The 19,909-nt window shown below is 42.7% G+C and overlaps 1 protein-coding gene across 1 annotated transcript in view; it reads right to left on the bottom strand.

Moving 5' to 3' along the window:
- Window positions 1-10,277, bottom strand: part of DNHD1 (dynein heavy chain domain 1) — an 80,026-nt gene extending 69,749 nt beyond the window's left edge. The window contains exons 1-3 of the mRNA XM_047071485.1: window positions 9,830-10,277; window positions 8,725-9,559; window positions 4,473-4,646 (exon numbers count right to left, since the gene is read on the bottom strand). Of these exons, the coding sequence (XP_046927441.1) occupies window positions 4,473-4,646; window positions 8,725-9,559; window positions 9,830-9,893 (1,073 nt within the window). The 5' untranslated portion in view covers window positions 9,894-10,277. The remainder of the gene's footprint in view (window positions 1-4,472; window positions 4,647-8,724; window positions 9,560-9,829) is intronic.
- Window positions 10,278-19,909: the final 9,632 nt, after the last annotated feature.

The following is a 19,909-nucleotide window of genomic DNA, read 5'->3' as shown; positions in this document are numbered from 1 at the left end:
AAACATTAAAATGCTGCCAATGTGATACTCCACCAATTTGTAAGATGCATCATAATTTCAGAGATGTTAAAATGTAAAAAAAAAAAAAAAGTACATCTTAGAGATGATAAAATATGTATATCTCTAGGTACTGAAATAACATGCAGAGAAAATCAGTGGGTGCTGTTGGGAGTAACTGAGAATGGGGAAAAGCAGGGGGTGAATAGAAGACTCGACACAGGCAAATAAAGAGGAAAACTGCAACCAAAAGAACCACTCAAGTACCTCCGGAGCCACCTTAAAATCCTACTAAGTTCTCTTACTTCAGCACAATGCACCTGCTTCCCAAACTAAATGCCATTTATATAGTTGTATCTAGTTGCAGGGGACTGGTTAGCATAATGCTGTTTGGGCACATTCAATAAAGTATTTATCAACTTTTATTTTACAGTTTTATTTTCATAACTTGGAGCCAATAATATACTTAAGCATTAAGTATATTTGAAAGCCCTTTATAAGCTTTGATGTCCCAGTTCCTATGCCTATGATGCCTAAGAGATAAAATGGCCCTCTTCTATCTCTTCCCTCTCAACTTTCTAGAATACATGATTAAGCAAATGACTGAAGAACATTTAGATAGATCCAGAATGAACTCACTAAGTCAAGTCATGTAAAACTTTGTTTCCTTTCTGACAAAGTGACTAGATTTTCCCAAGTACTCTTTTTCCCCAAACCATTTCTTCTGAAACAAAGAGGAGCCATAACTTTTTCCAAGATAGTTAAGGAAAGAATATAGGATTTAAAACTGAATCTACCTGACTCAAGTCACCTCCCTTAACCACTGGGCTGCTTAGTTTCCCACAGTTTCCTGTACTAATTGAACCCTGGCTCCCCCAAGGGGTCATTCCTTCCCTTATGACCTTCTTAATGAACACTACTCTTTCTTTTCTCTTTTTCAAAAGCTGCTTTCTTCTTCTTTTTCTCCTCCTTCTTCTCCCTCTTCTCCTTCTTCTTCTAGGATTTTAAGTAATCTCTACAACCAACATTGTACAACCAAACTTACAACCCCAAGGTCAAGAGTTCCATGCTCTACAGAATGAGCCAGCCAGGCACCCCTAAATGCTACTCTTCCTGCACACGGTCAGGATAGAGGGTACTCTTCTCACTCCCCACAGCAAGTGCTCCTTTGGGGGATAGTTACTCATTCGACTGTGCTAGGCACTAAGGATATAGCAGTAAACAGGAAAAATTCAGCCCCTGACTTCATATGGAATTTAATTAAACCATTTATCGAGTTTCCCTTCTGTCCAAGTGCTGTGATTGGAGATGAGGACATAAAAATAACTGCTACATAGTCCTTGCCCTCAAAGGGCTCAGATCAATCAGAGTATTAAGTGATGCTAGAGAGTATTCAACTGCTTCCAAAACACCTCAAGCTCTCTGCCTTACTGAAACACAGCAAGTTCTATATGTAACTCATCATCTACTTGCCTCCATGCCTGTTCCTACTCTGGATAATTCATTCATTCATTCAACAAATGTTATTGAGTCTCTACTCTATGCCAAATTGTTCTAAACCCTCAGGGTATGCTGTTAAACATAACAAACAAAAATCCCTGCCCTGACAGAGCTCTCATTCTATTGAAGAAGAAAGATGATAAACATAATAAATGAGAGGGGAAGAAAAGCACAGGAAGAGGAGGTTGGCAATGCCAGGGGAGGACAGGAGTTTTGGGGGGAGGGGGGAGGGGGGAGGGAGGGAGAGGTGACACTTGAATGAAGACCCTAAGGAAGTGAAGAAATAAATTCCTATCTGAGTATGAATTAACATCCAGGACAAATACCAATATAACACTGTATGTTAACTATGTTAGAGTTAAAATGAAAAACTTAATTAAAAAACCTGGGACAAATCCAAGAAAAAATTGATAAATTCAAACACATTGAAAAAAAAAAAAACCCATTACATGTCCAAGAAACAAAAGGAAACAATAAAGGGCAGGGTTCTGCTTTAACTAATGGTGCACTAGAAATTTAGAACACTCTCACTTGAGAACAACTAGAAAAAGGCAAAATAAACTGGTAAAATATGAAAATCATCTGTATGGACACATCAGGGAAGTCCAAATTAAATGCCGTGGGCTCTGGATTTGTACCCTGGTCACATTATAGGTTGAAGCAGAAAACATGGCTTTCCTGGGTGTGGGTCCCCAGCTGCAGCCTCTGATCTTTGGCTGTCTGTGCCTACCCAAAGCTCGGCTCAGGAGCTGACAGTAAAACTGACACACAATCGCCAATAGTGGGATCCACATGCGCCTCTGTTTGGGGAAAAGCACCACCAAATGCTAAACTCACTTCACTGGATTTCCTTCTTTGGCAGATGTTCATCCTATAATTATTCACTGCCTTTTAGTTCTCTTGCTCATGGTTTCTTGTCTCTCCGTGTGCCTAATTATCTTTGATTGTGCTGCTTCTGTGATTATGATGGAGCTGATAGTTTAAAAGTTCTAAGCTTGTAATTTTCTTGGTGTGAGCTCTCCACTGCAGTCAGTAAGCATCCCGTCCCACACCGCCACTGTTACTGGTCAGGTGTGGTGGCTGGCCACTGGGTGTCAGTAGGTAGTTCATCACAGTCAGCCACAAGTGATCATTTCATTAACTGTGATGCCACTACATGGCATGGATTACTAGGACTTATACACCATTTGCACGGAGCTCAGTACTGTTCAAGGCCAAGGACATTACCAAGGCAGTATCAGAATCCCATATTTGAGGCTCCTTTCCTTTCATGATATCAGTAACGGTCCAATCAGGAAAGCAGAAACCAAACAGGGCATTTCAACAAAGTGAGTTTAATAGAGAGCTTTTTTTTTTTTTTAAGCTGTCAAAGAAACAAACAGCCGAAAGGGAACACCAAGGTGGCACTGATACAATAACCGCAGGAATCGATGCCAGCTCGAGAATGAGAGGAACATAGGGAAGGGGTCTGGATTCTCAGAAGCTATGAGCTTGGGGGAGGGGCTTGTAGACCTGGGGCCTGGATTTCATTGGAGGCGCTGCCAGACTGGTACTAGTGCCTTTGGAGTTTGGAGGAGGGGCAGTCAAGATACAGAAAGCTGATGGGCAGGTGCCACCCAGCTGGCGCTGGTGTCGTCAGAATCATGAAGAGGCTAATTCAGAAGGTGCCCACTGCCGCCAGGGTGGAGGACCAATCCTGACAGAAGGAGCAAGCAAGGGAAAGAGGAAGTTCCTTCTCTTATCTTGCTGTCCAGTCTCCTTCTAGCACCCCCTACTAACCAAACCTAACAGGGGGTGCCTGCGTGGCTCAGTCAGTTGAGCGCGACTTTGGCTCAGGTCATGATCTCCTGGCCTGTGAGTTTGAGCCCCGTGTCGGGCTCTGTGCTCAGAGCTCAGAGCCTGGAGCCTGCTTCGGATTCTGAGTCTCCCTCTCTCTCTGCCCTTCCCCCGCTCATGCTCTGTCTCTCTCTGTCAAAAATAAATAAACATTAAAAAAAAAAAAAGAAAAACCTAACAGGAGGCCAGTTGAAAAAGGAAGAGTAAAGTTTGCAGTCTCAGCCCCAGTGTCATGAAGTAGTGAGAGAAGAGCCAAAAGACAACTGCTTAATAACTGGCACAATGCTTTCAGTGAGAACTTGTTAAATGACCTGATCAGTAAATGCATGGTTATGCCCCATTAGTGCTACATAAGCTCAGGAGAAAGACAGCAGTGTATGTAGGAAACAGAGCCTTCTGGGAGGGTACACGACATACTGCTGAAGAGAATGGACTTTTGAGTTAAGACAGTGCTAGGTTTGTCTGTTTCTACCACGTAGTATGTGACAAGTTACTTAACCTCTTTATGCCTCAGGGTGCTCGTCTCATGTATGGAAATAATAACAGCACAATGCTTGGGAAAAAAATTGATTAATGGTAATTATTATTTCTGAGAAGAGATGGGATTTGAACAGGGCTTTGAGACATACATAAATTTTAGAGCTAACAGAAGAAAATGAACACCTCCTGAGTCATGTGGAAGGAGGGGACTTGTTTTTATAGCCCCAGAGCTAAAACCAGGACCAGAAGGTAGAAGTTAAAAGAAGGCAGAGCTTGGTTCAGTCTAAGGAACAGGGCCCCTTGGGAAACTCAAAGCTTCCCCTCACTGTTCAAACACCAGATTTGTGCACTGGAGTTGGAAGAGATCCCCATTAAATTCCCTTCCGAGGCTACGACCAAATGTTTCTACCATTTTAGGACAGAATAAAGAAGACAGAACCAAAAGTAGAAAAGGCTGTGAGAGCAAAGGGAGCAAAGAAGAGGTGCAGAACGGAAAGGAGGAAGCTGAGAAGGGAAGAGGGAGGCAAACTGGAAGACAGAGGAGAAGCAGCCAGAGAAGAGAAAGGACAGGAGAGGAGTGGGTAAGGAGAGGAAGCCGGGTGGGAGATAGCATGGGAGGAAAACAGGGAGTGGCCAGAGTAAAAGCCATCTGGACTTACCTAAAGTGCCGGCTGGGAGCTACATTGAGATAGAGGAAGTGGATCTTCTTCAGGTATCTCTCTGTCTTCATAATGGTCATCACCTGGCTACCCAGGAGGGAAGTCTGAAATGAGAAGCCAGAGCTTCTCTTCTGTAATGTTTTCTTCCCAGGAACTTGTGTATCTAGCTGAGACCTGTATGATAAAAAAAAAAAAATCAGGAGAAAAGAGAGCAAGGAGTCAGCTTGCCACTGTTAGCCAGTGAAAGGAGGAGCAGATTGGATGCTGAAGAGGATGTGATGTAGTATTGTCAGAGCCTATACCCTACCCTACCACCTATACCCAAAGGTATTCACATACCGAGCAAATACCGTCAAGCAGCTATATTCACACAGACCAATCAATGAACAACCCTTCCCTTTCTGACAAATGAATAATCATTCTGGACTTCTTATGATTACTATGAAGCTATTATTATATAATACTGAATGAAATGGGAATATTTTGTTTTCCCAGCTCATCATCTAGCAAGCCCACAGGCCTGATTTCTCCACCACTGCTTCCTAACCTAGATCTCCTAACCATTGCCCCCATTATGCCTGCTTTCCAACTCTGCATGATTCCATGCCTGTGAGTCTTTCTTGCTCTTCCCCCATCACCACCTAACTTCTAGTTTCACATCCTTTCCTTTCCAGCCAGGATCCAATGGTGCATTCTTCAATCCCCTCAAGCCTACACCAGTACTTTCAGTCTTTTTACCCTTCAACGCCAGCCAACAAAATTGATATAAAAATTAATTTTCCAAGAAACCAAAAACTGAATACCTGGACTATACTAGTCAAGTGTATAGCAATGTCACTAATTGATCCAAACCTAGATCAACAGAACAAGTTACCCCAGAGATAACAGTGCCATCCTATTCTAAAAGTTCATATCGCACAATAGGGCTTGTAACCTTGATGTTGGATCGGGACATTTGAACCGTGTAACAGCTACTGAAGTTTCATTTCCTCAACAGTTAAGAGTCCTACATGATCTAAATTGGTTCAGAAGATTACTGAACCAGGAATATCAGCCCCTCGACGGATTCCTGGTATCTGATCTCAATTATGGGCTCATGCTGCTCTGGTATCTTCATACAAGTCCTCAGGCACCCTATATCTTTCAGTCCCCTCAGCTGCTATTCCAGACCTCTACCTACTCTCATGCCCAGCCCTGCCAGGCCCCACCTCATTCCCTTCCCTGCCTCCTTCCCTGCCCAGAGAAAACTGAGGTTCTTGGCCATCAACTAACTTCCCCTAGTTCAGCTGCTTTCCCACACATTTATCTGCCCAGATTCCCATCCTAATCCCATCCTAATCAACTTGAGAGGAAGCAATGCCCTTTCTTCTCTGTAAGACTAATTCCTCCATTTGTGAAGTGGATCCTTTATCCTCTCTTCATGCTATATTTTCAATCTCTTTCTTTTCTTATTGTTAGCCTATATTTATTCATGCACTGTGCAAAAAAATATTGAACACCCACTTCTCAAGCATTGTCGTAAGGGCTATGAACATCTATCTTATTTTTTTTAGGAGGCCTATCCAGACACCAGTGTCCCATTATCTCTCTCTCCCTTTCAAGCCAACCTTCATGAAAGAATAGTAAAATGTGATTTCTACTTCCTTATCTCCCGTTTGCTCCTGAATGCACTAAAATCTGGCTTCCCCTTCACAAAACTGCCTGAAATAAATCACTCTCACCAACCTCCTCCTTGTTACTAAAACCAATGAACATTTTTCAGATTTTTCTTACTTGCTTCAGTAGCATTTAATACTAACTGCTTCCCCCTCCTTGAAACTCTCCTCTTATTTCACCTCATAACCTGCAAGATATTTTGTTAATAACTTCAATCTAAACCAAAATGCCTCTGATGTGCTTTCCCCTACATGTACACACGCACCTGTACACATACACACACACACAGGAGCAGCCAGGGGAAAGGCGGTGTTCTCTTTAGGATATAGCACTTATCACAATTTGAAATTATTATTTTATTGGCATCAACTTATTTAATATTATTCCCCCAACTGAACTGTAAAACCCCAAAGAAAGAGAATGAGTGTGTCTTGTTCATGTCTGTATCTCCAACATCTAGCAGTTCCTAATACGTACTGGGTCTCCAGTGATACTTATTGAATGAATGGATGTCTGGAGGAACAGACCTGGAGAACTTCATGCAAGCTAAGCCACATTAGCTAGGCCTCAGAGACTTATCACCAGGTCCAAAGAGAAAAGCAAAGAACTTGACCCCTTTCCAACATCTCAGTCCATTCTCACTTTAGTTATATACTCCCAGGAAACATATTCAGGGCACAGGGCAGGTCTTGGAAAAAGAAAGGATCTGCTGGGGATCTTGAAGATATAAATTGTCAGCACTGTCCGCTTCTATCAGAGCCCCAGGAGCCTACCTATCTGTCCACCATTACAGCTTTAAGATTTTAGGAAAAAATTTGACCCAGCCATAAACTTAGAGCAAAAACTGAGGAAGCCAATCCAGATTAAAGGTAAAGCTACCCTTCTTCCCAGTGAATGTGTACTAGACAAGTTGCAAAGCACTTAGAAAATCAGGCCAGACTAGTATCCAAAATCTATAAAGAACTCACCAAACTCCACACCCGAAAAACAAATAATACAGTGAAGAAATTGGCAGAAAACATGAATAGACAGTTCTCTGAAGACATCCAGATGGCCAACAGGCATATGAAAAGATACTCAATGTCACTCCTCATCAGGGAACTACAGGTCAAAACCGCACTCAGATACCACCTCACGCCAGTCAGAGTGGCTAAAATGAACAAATCAGGAGACTATAGATGCTGGAGAGGATGTGGAGAAATGGGAACCCTCTTGAACTGTTGGTGGGAAGGCAAACTGTTGGTGGGAGCAGTGCAGCCGCTCTGGAAAACAGTGTGGAGGTTCCTCAAAAAAATTAAAAATAGATCTACCCTATGACCCAGCAATAGCACTGCTAGGAATTTACCCAAGGGATACAGGAGTGCTGATGAAGAGGGGCACTTGTACCCCAATGTTTATAGCAGCAATTTCAACAATAGCCAAATTATGGAAAGAGCCTAAATGTCCATCAACTGATGAATGGATAAAGCAATTGTGGTTTATATGCACAATGGAATACTACTTGGCAATGAGAAAGAATGAAATATGGCCTTTTGTAGCAACGTGGATGGAACTGGAGAGTGTGATGCTAAGTGAAATAAGCCATACAGAGAAAGACAGATACCATATGTTTTCACTCTTAGGTGGATCCTGAGAAACTTAACAGAAACCCATGGGGGCGGGGAAGGAAAAAAAAAGTTAGAGAGGGAGGGAGCCAAACCATAAGAGACTCTTAAAAACTGAGAATAAACTGAGGGTTGATGAGGGTGGGTGAGGGGCACTGAGGAGGGCACCTGTTGGGAGGAGCACTGGGTGTTGTATCGAAACTAATTTGACAATAAACTTCATATTAAAAAAATAAATAAATAAATAATTTTAAGATTAAAAAAAGAAGAAGAAAATCAGGCCAGAGGATGGGGGGTGGGGGGAATTCTAAGACTAGTGTTAAAGAACTCTCAGAAGAGGAGGTCTCTGTAGACACTCTGAAATCTTGAAAGGAGCAATGAGAGTCCGATTGGAGGAAACAATTGGCACTCAAGGGGCCAGGATACCCACACTGGCAGGGCAGGAAGAAGGCTCTGAAAAGGTCAGAATGAATGTCGCATTTGCCTGAGCTGCCAACTCTAATGTGCTTTGGGGCTGGCTTAGCTCACACACAAATGTATGGGAAGGTCCCTCAGACAAGCATTCACCTAGGAGCATCCTGAGGGAAGAACCTGTACACAACATCCAGCACCCAGCCCTAGGCAGGCCCAGAGGAGAGGGTCAGGGATTATGAAAGAGTGAGAAAAAGAACTAAAGAAGCTTCTAGCACCATCTGAGAAAGATCTGGAAACTGTGGAAACTCAAGCTGTTTTCTGATGCCTTGGCTTCCTTATAGCTGACTTTTGATTTTCATTAATTTCTGCATTGCCTGAAGGGGATTAACAGAACACTCGGTTTATTTGCAGACAAAAAGGGAGAAAGAAACAGCTACAACCAGCATAGCTTGGGGTTCAGGCTAATGCCTAAAATCAATAGGGAGCTGGCCCTAGACTTCGAAGTGATGCTGGAGGCACCCGTTAAGTTTCTTCTTTTTCCCCTCTGCTCAAAGCCCCACTCTGGGTCCCTCACTTACTTAGTCTCTTTTCTTCCAACAGGCTCCTCCTCTGCATCATCAGTGTCCCTGCTTTCATACCGTACGGGGATGTCTGTGGCCAGTGCCAAGGGCAGGAGGCTAAGGCCATCTAGCCACCAGGTCTCTTTCAGGGCCACCTGGGCACCAACAATACCCAGGCTGCGCTGTAGCTCTGGCAGTGTCAGTGGTCGCAGCCATGTAGCCAACTCCTCCCCCACGTGCTGCCCACCCCAGCGGGCCTGCACAAAAGGGCAGGCTGGGTGTGGGGGCCTGTGACGGAACTTCTGCTTCTGGGAACAGCACTCAATATGTGAGGCACTCTCTAACAAAGAGGTGTCTGGGGGAAAGGCCTGCTCTATGGCATCTAGCAGGTCCAGCTGGAGCTGGGATTGGACCCAGGGTGCCCAGTGGGACAGCTGCTCCAGGAAGGGCAGCAAATCAAGGTGACCAACAAGCAGCACACGATATGGAGGCAGTAGACGCAGCACCGCATGCAGGTAGTGCCAAGCTGCAGGGCTGCCATCCTGCAGGACAGCTGAGAACAGAGTTTGGAGCTCAGCTACCAGGAGCTCCAGCGCTGTGGGCTGCTCTGACTGGCTCACTGCCTTTGGGGACTGTCTCTGTGTCCTCTGACGGTCCTGGAGCTGCTCTTCTGTGTCTGGAACACAGACGGAGTGCTGAGATTCAAGGGCTTCAGGTGATGCCTCTTCAGGAGACAAGTCCGCCTTTGGCTCCGAGACCAAGAGGAGCTGGGCATTCAGCTGCTGTCGAACTGACCTTGCCCACTGTTCAGGTTCTGACTGCCAGTTCCAGGCTCCTGGCTGCTGGGTCTCACCTGCATGACCCAGCCCAGAACAGGGGTGAGAGAAGGGGCCTTAGGTCCTGGGCTAGGAATGTCAGGGTCTAAGGGGCTGGGGGACAGGGGAGGGGAGGGACTTAGGACAGGGAAATGGATGGAGCTGCAGGGCAGCTGCAGGGCAGAGCCAGAATAGCAGAGGACAACAGCTTCCCCAATGACTCTGGTAAGAAGCAGGCCCAAGACAAAGGCAGGGACCTTCTCTGCACAAGAGTTCCTTCCCACCACCCAGGACACAGTCCCCCTCACCTGGTATAAGGGGTACAGGAGGCAACGGAAGGGAAGAGAGACTGATGTGCTGGTAAGGTTTCATCCCAACTGCCTGTTGGAGAAACTGGTGAACCAAGACTTGGGTCCCAAGCACAGGCTCACTCTAATCACAGCTGCCCATACAGAGAGACTGGCACATGGAGGAGTGATCACTTGCACAAACTGATGCACACTTGGAAAGGGCTCACTCAGAGAACTTTGGTAACAGCAAGGAACGTCACTGGGAGTGGAGCCCAGGGATGGCCTGAAGGGAGGAACAGGTGGTCACTCTGTGGCAACAAAGCCCCAGTCCTGTCTGAAGAGCTGAGGGGGGCTCTTGGGAACAGAAAGCACAGAGAACTACATGGTTCAGATGAGGTTGGGGGGAGTGTAGAGAGGAAAAAGTGGCAAAGGACCAAGATGGAAGGAGGAGGAGGAGAAGGAGGAAGGGGAGGAGGAAGAGGAATAGGAGGAGGAAAAGGAAGGAGAGAGAGAAGGGGAGAAGAAGAGGGGGAGGGGCAGGGGGTCCCTGGGAGTGTGGGAGGAGGGGAACTTCCTGGGGGCAGTGGCAAGGGAGGTCTGAGGGCAAAGGGAAGAGGATTATAAGCTGGAGACTCACCCGCAGCTCCATGCCCTCCCAGCTGTTAGAACCGTTACAGGGTCCCTAAAGGCCCGAGCCTTCACCCCAGAATTCCGGAACCCTCAGAAACCGGAAAGGGGAGGAGTCAGCATCCGTGCTGGTCCGGGGTCGCACAAGGGCAGGGCGAGGGGCTAGGGCGAGGACAGGGAAGCTAAAGCACTGCGGCCCAGACCAAACCTGCTGGCTGCCCACACGCTTTGAGAATAGGTGATCAGTCTGGCTGGGTCTGAAAAAGAAATGACACGGTGATTTGGGGAAGTAGCAACCGTGAGGGCGTCGTGGGAAAGTATCATCCCTGTGCCTATTTATGCATTCACTGAACGTCTTAGCTGGCACCAAGTACCAGCAAGTTATGTCTTTGGGACCCTACCTGCACCCCATCCACATATCCACCAACCCTACCTTACTACCTCCCCCACAAGCAAACCCCTAATAAGACAAAATCCTTGATCATAAGAAGTCCAAAATGGGGGGGTGGGAAGGTCTGAATGATTTAAGGAAAGAAGGAAAGAAGGAAGGAAGGAAGGAAGGAAGGAAGGAAGGAAGGAAGGGAAAGGAAAGAAAGAAAGAAAGAAAGAAAGAAAGAAAGAAAGAAAGAAAGAAAGAAAGAAAGAAAGAAAGAAAAAGAAAGAAAGAAAATTCGGCATATGACACAGTCCCACCTCTGCCCTGCAATCCAGATTTGTACGTCCATCTGCCTCCTTAATGGCTCTACTTGGATATCTGATAAATAACATAAACTTAAAATCTTAAAATGTCCAAACCAGACTTCTAACTACCACCTCCCTCCCGGTGGCAAAAGAAACCTACTCCTTTCACCGCCTCCCCCAAAATGACAAGTCAATTTTTCCAGTTGCTTGGGTCAATACCTTGAAATCACATTAGATTTCTCTTTCCATCCCTCTCTTCCCACCTCAGCCTACCTCCCATGTTGAATCCTTTGGCAAATTCTGTTGGCTATAGCTTCAAAATCTATCCAGAATCCAACAATTCCTCACCACCTTAAGTGCCACAACCTTAGTCTGTGTCACTATCACTTCTCACCTGGATTATTCCATAGCCTTCTAACTGGACTCCCTCCTTCGACCCTTGTCCCCACAATCTGTTCTTTTCAGAGCAGCCAGTGACCCTTTTCACAGGGCAGCTCTTGTCACTCCTCTGCTTAAAACTAATGCCCTATCATCTCATTCCCTCCAGTGAAAGCCAAAGTCCTACAAGGCCTACAAGTTGCTATGTGATCAGCCACCTACTATCTCTCCTTCTCTCCTATTCTCTCTCCTCATCCACTCCACTCGAGCTGTGCTTGGATTACACCGAGGATGCTCCCATCTCAGAGCCTATGTATCAATTACTCTGCCTGTGTATCTATTAGGAGACATACAAGGTTTCATACAAGTTTTCTGTGCCTGTGTAACAAATTACCACAACCTAAGTAGCTTAGAAACAAATACCCGTTTAGTACCTTGTAGTTCTGCAGATCCATGTTTAGCATGGCTTGGCTGGGTTCTTTGCTCAGAGTATCAGAAACCTGAAATCTAAGAGTTGGCTGGGCTGAGTTCTCATCTGAAAGCTCTGGGGGAAAATTCTTTTCCAAGCTCATTCTTGCTGGCAGGATTCAGATCCTCACAGTTGTAAGACTAGGTCCCAATTTCCTTTCTGGCCATCAGTTGGGGACCATATTCAGGTCCTAGAGGCCACCTTCCTTCCTTGCCATGTGATTCATCCACCTTCAGGCCAGCAACCATGTCTCAAACTCTTTGCAAGCTTGGAATCTTTCTGAATCCAGCCAGAGAAATCTCCATGCTTTTAAAAAGTCCATGTGGTTAGGTCAGACCCACCCAGATAATATTGCTTTCTTACAGTCAAGTCTGCCATATAAGCTGTCATATTCATAGTCCTAGCGATTATGTAGGATATGCACATAGGGAGTGGGAAATTCAGGACCATCTTAAAATTCTGCCCACCACATATATTGTAACAACAAAAGGACCCCAAAATACAGTGGTTTAAACCATATGGAAGTTTTTTTTCCCCTCTTACATAACTGCCCAAGTATAAATACTTGAGGGCTAACGTGGCAGCCTTTCAGTTGTTCTACTTTCTCCAAGAAGGTGGTCCTTGTCTTCCATGTCCAAGAGAGTTCACCACCATGCTGCTAGGTCCCATCACAGTCCGTGGAGGAAAAATTAGGAGCCACACCCTTACTTTTTTTTATATATTTTTTCATGTTTATTTATTTTGAGAGTGAGAGAGAGAGAGAGAGAGAGCAAGTAAGGGAGGGGCAGTGAGAGAGAAAAAGGGAGAATTGCAAGCAGGCCCCACAATGTCAGTGCAGAGCCCAATGCAGGGCTCAATCTTATGAACTGTGAGATAGTGACCTGAGCCAAAAATCAAGAGTTGGACACTTAACAGACTGAGCCACCCAGGCACCCAAGTAGGGGGCACACCTTTACTTTTAAGGGCACAATCTGGCAATGCACACATCACTCAAACACATGGGCACACCTAGCTGCAAGGAAAGCTGTAAAATCTGATCTTTATTTCCAGTGGCCATGTGCCCAGATAAAAGTCAAGAGTCAATTAGTAAAGAAAGGAGACAATGGATACTGAGGGACAATGAGAGGCTTCTACCACAGGGAGCACTCTTCCAGATGTCCCCAAGGCTTATTCCCTCATTTCAAGTCTCTGTTCAGAGACCTTATCAATGAGTTCTTTGACTATCCAGCATAAAATAACAACACTGTTCCTATCTTCCTTACCCTTTCTACCCTGCATTATTTTTCTCCACAGCACTTAGTACCATCTCATATAAATACTTATTTGCTTACTGCCTATTTCCCTTGACCAGAAACATAAGTTCCGTGGTGGCAGAGATTTTGATTGCTCTCTGTTGCATCCCCATTCCCTGGTGCTGGCACCATGAGTAGGTGATCAGAAAATATTTATGGAACAAATGCATAAATGTATAGCAGTCTTCATTGATGAGAAAGGGGATCACCTCTGGAGTCAGACTGTCTGGATCGAAAACCTGACTCTACCACTCACTAGCTGTATGGTATTTTGCCTCCATTTCAATTAAAAAAAATTTTTTAATGTTTATTTTTGAGAGAGAGAGAGAGAGTGTGAATGGGCAAGGGGTAGAGAGAGAGGGAGATACAGAATCCGAAGCAGGCCCCAGGCTCCGAGCTGTCAGCACAGAATCTAACATGGGGCTCAAACTCATGAGAGATCATGATCTGAGCCAAAGTCAGACACTTAACCAACTGAGCCACCCAGGCACCTCATCAAAAAAAATTTTTTAAATAAAATGAAGGTAATAACAGCATTTACCTAACAGGGTTGCTGTGGGGATTAAATGAGTTAATGTACGTAAAATGCCTAGAATAAAGCTCAGTGAAGCTATGTGTTTTTGTTGTTTGTGGCACTCTACCAAGTGCTGTTTAGGTAAAGGTGGACAAGACATAATAGTGTTCAGGGAGGGCAGCAGCCCTTCCTGGAAAGGGCAAAGAAGAGTCCCAGAGTCACAGCAGGCCTTGAAATTCATGGCCCTAAAACAATGGTTTTCCAGACAGACAAGGACAGAAGGGAATCATGTTCAGTGGCCTCTACTGAGCCCTCAACACTGCCTAAAAATTGAATTATAGTTTTTCTGTCAGTCTACTCTTCCATTCTGTGAAAATTCTATTTCCTACGTGTACTCTTTCATCTTCCATTTTCTTGTTTTACTCTCCAGTGATAACTTCATCTCCTATTAAAAAAAATTAGATGCTGTTTCAGAGTTCTTCAGAGAAACAGAAACAATAGGATACACACACACACACACACACACACACACACACATATGTAGGTAAGTAGGTAGGTAGGTAGATTTATTTTATTTTATTTTAGAGAGAGAGGGCATAAGTGAGGGGCAGAAAGAGAGGGAGGGGAGAAAGAGAGAATCCCACAAGGAGAGAGAGAGAGAGAGAATGAGAGAAGAGGGACTCACCTGAAGCAGGGCTAATTTTTTTTTTTTTTTTTTTTTTTTTTTTACCTGAAGTGGGGCTCATGCTTACCTAAAGCAGGGCTCGAACTCACTAACCCTGAGATCATGACCTAAGCTGAAGTCAGATGCTTAACTCACTAAGTCACCCAGGCATGTCCCTAGATAGATTTATTTTAAAGAATTGGCTCACATGATTGTGGGGGCTGGCAAGTTCAAAATCTATAAGATAAGTCAGTATGCTGGAAACTCAGGCAGGAATTAATGCTGCAGTCTTTTTTTTTTTTTTAAGTTTGTTTGTTTGTTTGTTTACTTATTTATTATTTTGAAAGAGGCAGAGACAGCATGAGCAGGGGAGGGGCAGACAGAGGGAGATTGAAAATCCCAAGCAGGCTGCACACTACCTTGTGCAGCCTGGTACACCAGTACCAGTTTCAGAGCCTGATCCAGGGCTCAAATGCACAAACTGCAAGATCATGACCTGAGCCGAAACCAAGAGTCAGACACTTAACAGACTGAGCCACCCAGGCACCCCAAAGCTGCAGTCTTGAGGCAGAATTCCTTCTTTGAGAAATCTGTTTTGCTCTTATGGTCTTCAACTGATTGAATGAAGCCCACCTTCATTAAGAGTAGTTTCTGTCATTTAAAGTCAACTAATTACAGATGTTAACCACATCTATCAAATACCTTCACAGCAATACCTAAATTAGTATTTGATTAAATAACTGGGCACTATAACCTAGCCAAGTTGACACATAAAAACTATCACACATGATATTTAAAAGAAACTCTCTTAGGGCACTTGGGTGGCCCAGTTGGTCAAGCATCTGACTCTTGATTTCACCTCAGGTTCATGATCTCATGGTTTGTGGGATCGAGCCCCACATTGAGCTCTGCACTGATACAGATGGGATTCCCTCTCCTCTCTCTCTGCCCCTCCCTTCCTCGCACATGCTCTCTCTCTCTCAAAATAAATAAATATTAAAAAAGTATATTAAAAAGAATGTTTAAAAAATAAAATAAACTCTCTCAATCTCCCAGTACCAAATTAAAAAACTACTTAGATCTGCTTTATCCATCCTCCATCTTTCCTGTTACCAATGAGATGCTCCTCCTTTCTCTAAAGCCAAGCTCTAGACCTTTGCTCTGGAACTCTCTTTCTTGCCTTCACTTACTCAGCAAATAGTTATTGAGCATCAATTGTTTTACGCACTATTTTAGGTCTTTGGTTACACCAGCATACAAAGCAATAGCATTGACAAAATTCCTAATTTATGATTTATAGAACGTAAATTCTAGTGGGAGATACAAGTAATAATAAACAAAATGAGCCCCCTTACCCATTTCACCAATGGGTGAAGGGGACCAAAAGGTAAAAATAAAAATAAATAGAACTTAGGCACAATATAATTGTAAGCCACAGGACTGGTCAATACATAGGGTATGATTTAAAACTCTCAATTTCCATAGAAATATTATTGATCTTAATCTTCACCCTCTCCAGTAGGATCACATTTAGAGAATTTATATCACTAGTCTTGGGAATGAAAATAATACTTTGAATCTGAAGGAAGAGAATTACATGCGAAAGCCCTACAATTGTTTCTATCCTAACCTAGTTTCTGTTTAGATGATAAAACAAGCCTATTCCAAAAGTCCACACTATGTACTGTTTATGTGTGATAACAGTCCAAAATAGTCTTCCAGGAAAAAAAAAAAACAGTAATGTAAACCACTGCAGGAGACAATGCCAATATAAACAATTTTGTATAATCATGGTAATATATGACCAAGTTTTATAAAATCTTGATCCAGAATGAAAAACAAAGAACAAAATGAGTAAACTACATAGTATGTGAGAAATGATAATGCCATGGAAAAACAGAGAATAAAGAGAATCAGGAATGTCTAGGGAGAGGATGGGTTGCAATGTATATATGTATGTATGTATGTATGTATGTATTTTGTATTGTTTTCAGGAGTAGAATTTAGTCATCACTTACATATAACACCCAGTGCTCATCACAAGTGTCCTCCTTAATACCCATTACCTATTTAACCCATCCTGACCCACCTCCCTCCATCAACCCTCAGTTTATTCTCCATGGTAAAGAGTCTCTTATGGTTGGTTTCCCTCTCCTTTCCCCCCCCTTCCCATAAGTTCATGTGTTTTGTTTCTTAAATTCTAACATGAGTGAAATCATATGGCATTTGTCTTTCTCTGATGGACTTATTTCACTTAGTATAATACGCTCTAGCTCCATCCACATCGTTGCAAGTGGCAAGATTTCATTCCTTTTGATGGCTGAATAATATACATATATATATGTATATTATATATGTATATATATAATACATATATATAATGTGTATATGTATTATATATATGTATTATATATATATGTATTATATATATAATATATATACACATTATATATGTATTATATATACATATATATGTATATTATATATAATATATATATTATATATATGTATATTATATACATATATGTATATACATATATATGTATATTATATATACATATATATGTATATTATATATACATATGTATATTATATATATGTATATATTATATATGTATTACATATATAATACATATATATAATGTATATATATACATATTATATATATTATGTATATAATACATATATATAATCATTTCTTCTTTATCAATGGACATTTGGGCTCTTTCCATAGTTTGGCTATTGTGGATACTACTGCTATAAACACTGGGGTGTATATACCCCTTCAAATCTGTTTTTTTTTTTTGTATCTTGGGGTAAATATCTAGTAATGCAATTGCTGGATCATAGGGTAGTTCTATTTTTAACTTTTTGAGGAGGCTCCATACTGTTTTCCAGAGTGGCTGTACTGCGTTGCAGTTTTAAATAATGTTATCAGAGGGGCACTTGGGTGGCTCAGTAGGTTAAGCAGCCGACTTCAGCTCAGGTCATGATCTCTTGGTTTGTGATTTTGAGCCCCACGTCGGGCTTTGTGCTGACAGCTCAGAGCCTGGAGCCTGCTTTGGGTTCTGTCTGTCTGTCTCTCTCTCTCTCTCTGCCTCTCCCCAACTTGTGTTCTCTCTCTCTCAAAAATAAAGATTTTAAAAAATTAAATGATGTTATCAGAATAAGCCTTAATAAAAAAAGGCTTATTCTAAGCAAAGACATGAAGGAAAGGAGGGTAGCCCTTCTCCCTGTCTTTTGCTTGATTAATTCTAACTCATCCTTCAGATCTCAGCTTCTAAATCACTGCTCTGGGAAGCTCTCTTTCATCCCCCACACAAGTTCCTACCACTGTATGTTCCCATTACAACACATATTTCTTCTTTGTAACATGCACCACAGTTGTGATCACTCATTCTATATTGAACTTCACCATGCCTGTGTTAAGTCCCAAGAGAACAAAGATTGCCTCTTTTATTCACCTGTGTATCTACAGGGCTTAACAGTACTGGAAAACGCAGTCACTCAGATATTTGTGAAGTACTGAATATATGAATGCAAGTGGGGCACACTCAGAAAAGGAAAAAGAGTCCAGAATTGGCAGGATGTATCTCAGTACCACAAATAAATTGATCCTTTTATAACCAAGGGTGAGAAAATCAAAAACTGAGAAAAGGGGGTTGGAGATGAGGCAGAGAGATCACCTGGAACCTGATCACCCAAGAAAGCCTCAGTTATGAAGCTAAAGAGGCTGAAGGTCATGGAAGGCATTAAGCGGATGAGGACCATTGTTAAATTTGTATTTTGCAAGAATCACTCTTGACTAATGTGGAAAACAGATTGGTGGGTATCTTCTAATAGCCATTCTCTTCTTTGTTAGTAACAGAGCTCCCATTTTTTAAATGGGTAAAAAAATGATGAGTAAGAATAAAGTGACATCTCCCAGCTTCCCTTGTGACAAGGTCTGACCACATGACAAATTTCTGATGTGCAACTTTTAGGATGTGTCCTTAAAGGGAGGGGGCATGCCTCTTCACCCACCCCCTCCTCCATTCTGACCCTTGGAATGTTTATGTGATAAGTAAAACTCCATCTTGGGTCACAAAGTTGAGGGTCATACCACTGATACAATAAGCAGAAAGCTGATGAATATCGGTTCTCAGTTGACTGTGATGCCACACCAGTTTTGGACTAGATTTTTACTTGAAAGAATAAAAGTTTGTAAGTCACTGTCATTTTCAGTCTGTTACGCATACCTTAGCTAGATGCTAATCAAAGCAGTCCAGGCTCAAGAAAGAAGCTGCTAGGTGATTGCTGCTGTAATCTTTAGAAGAGCTGATGAAAGTTTGACTAAGGTAGTGACAAAGGAGATGGAGAGAAAAGAAAGGGTTCAAGAAATATTTAAGCAGAACTACAATACTTAGAAAGTGAGTGAAAACTAGAATGACTGATTCACTCCAGATGGAGGCTTTTAGGTGTTGACTGATCTGTGAATATTAAGGGTAGAAGATACCAACCAGTGAGATTTTGAATGAAAAACACCTCCAAATCATTGGCAAAAGATCAAAAGTTCAATGAAGATTCATTTCTGTCTCTTCTCATATAAAGCCTTTCTCTTAATATGTAAATAGTAAACTGAGCTGGGAGGAACTTGAAAGATGTTCATTCAATATTTGCCAGGCACATATTATGTGCCATATTATGTGATAAGGATACAATGGTGAGCAATACAGACATGGGACTGTGACCTCATGAGGTATATAATTAATTACCAACTGTTAGAAGTGTTACATGCAAAAAACAAGAGCAATTATGGGAGCTGGAGTCTAGGAAGAGTTATCTGAAGAAACAGCATGTGAACTAAGTACTCAAGAATGAATAAAAGTTAACTACGTAAAGTAAGGGGGAAAGCACTACAAGCCAGGAGATAGCAGGTGCAAAGGCCCTGAGATTGAATAGCACATGACAGATTAGAACTGAGAAGGCAACGTGGTTAGAGCACAGAGAGGGAACAAGTGAGGTGTGGTTCAATTCAACAAACAGTGCTGACAGTCCAATGTTTGACAGCCAATAAAATAAAGCTGAGGTGGGCAAGGGCTGGATCATACAAGGCCTCACAGGTCACATGTAGAATGTGTTTTATCCTAAGAAGAATGGGAAGCTATTGCAAGGTTTTAAGTATCAGTTTGTGTTTTCTGACCTATGAATGGAGAACAGATTGGAGGGATGCAAAAGTGGACATGAGGTAAAGTAGCAATTGCAGTAACCTTGGTGGAAGATTGTGAAGACAGGGAGAAGCAGACAGAATCAAGGGCTATTTAGAAATGTAAAATGCAAACTAATGGGATTTGGCAACTGAATAAGGGGATGAGTGAGGTTCCTATCTTCTGCAACTGGAGAAGTACTAGGTATAAGATGAAAATTGATGAGGAAAATATGTTGAGGTGGGGATGTTTTTAAGACACCTAAGTGGGGATGTCAATCAAGTAAC

The sequence above is a fragment of the Lynx rufus genome, unplaced genomic scaffold, assembly GCF_022079265.1.
Source record: "Lynx rufus isolate CCGP_SWC_20201006 ecotype Redwood Valley unplaced genomic scaffold, mLynRuf1.p SCAF_9, whole genome shotgun sequence".
Taxonomy (NCBI): domain Eukaryota; kingdom Metazoa; phylum Chordata; class Mammalia; order Carnivora; family Felidae; genus Lynx; species Lynx rufus.
The sequence above is the reverse complement of the archived record's forward strand: the minus strand, read 5'-3'. Positions and strand labels throughout refer to the sequence as shown.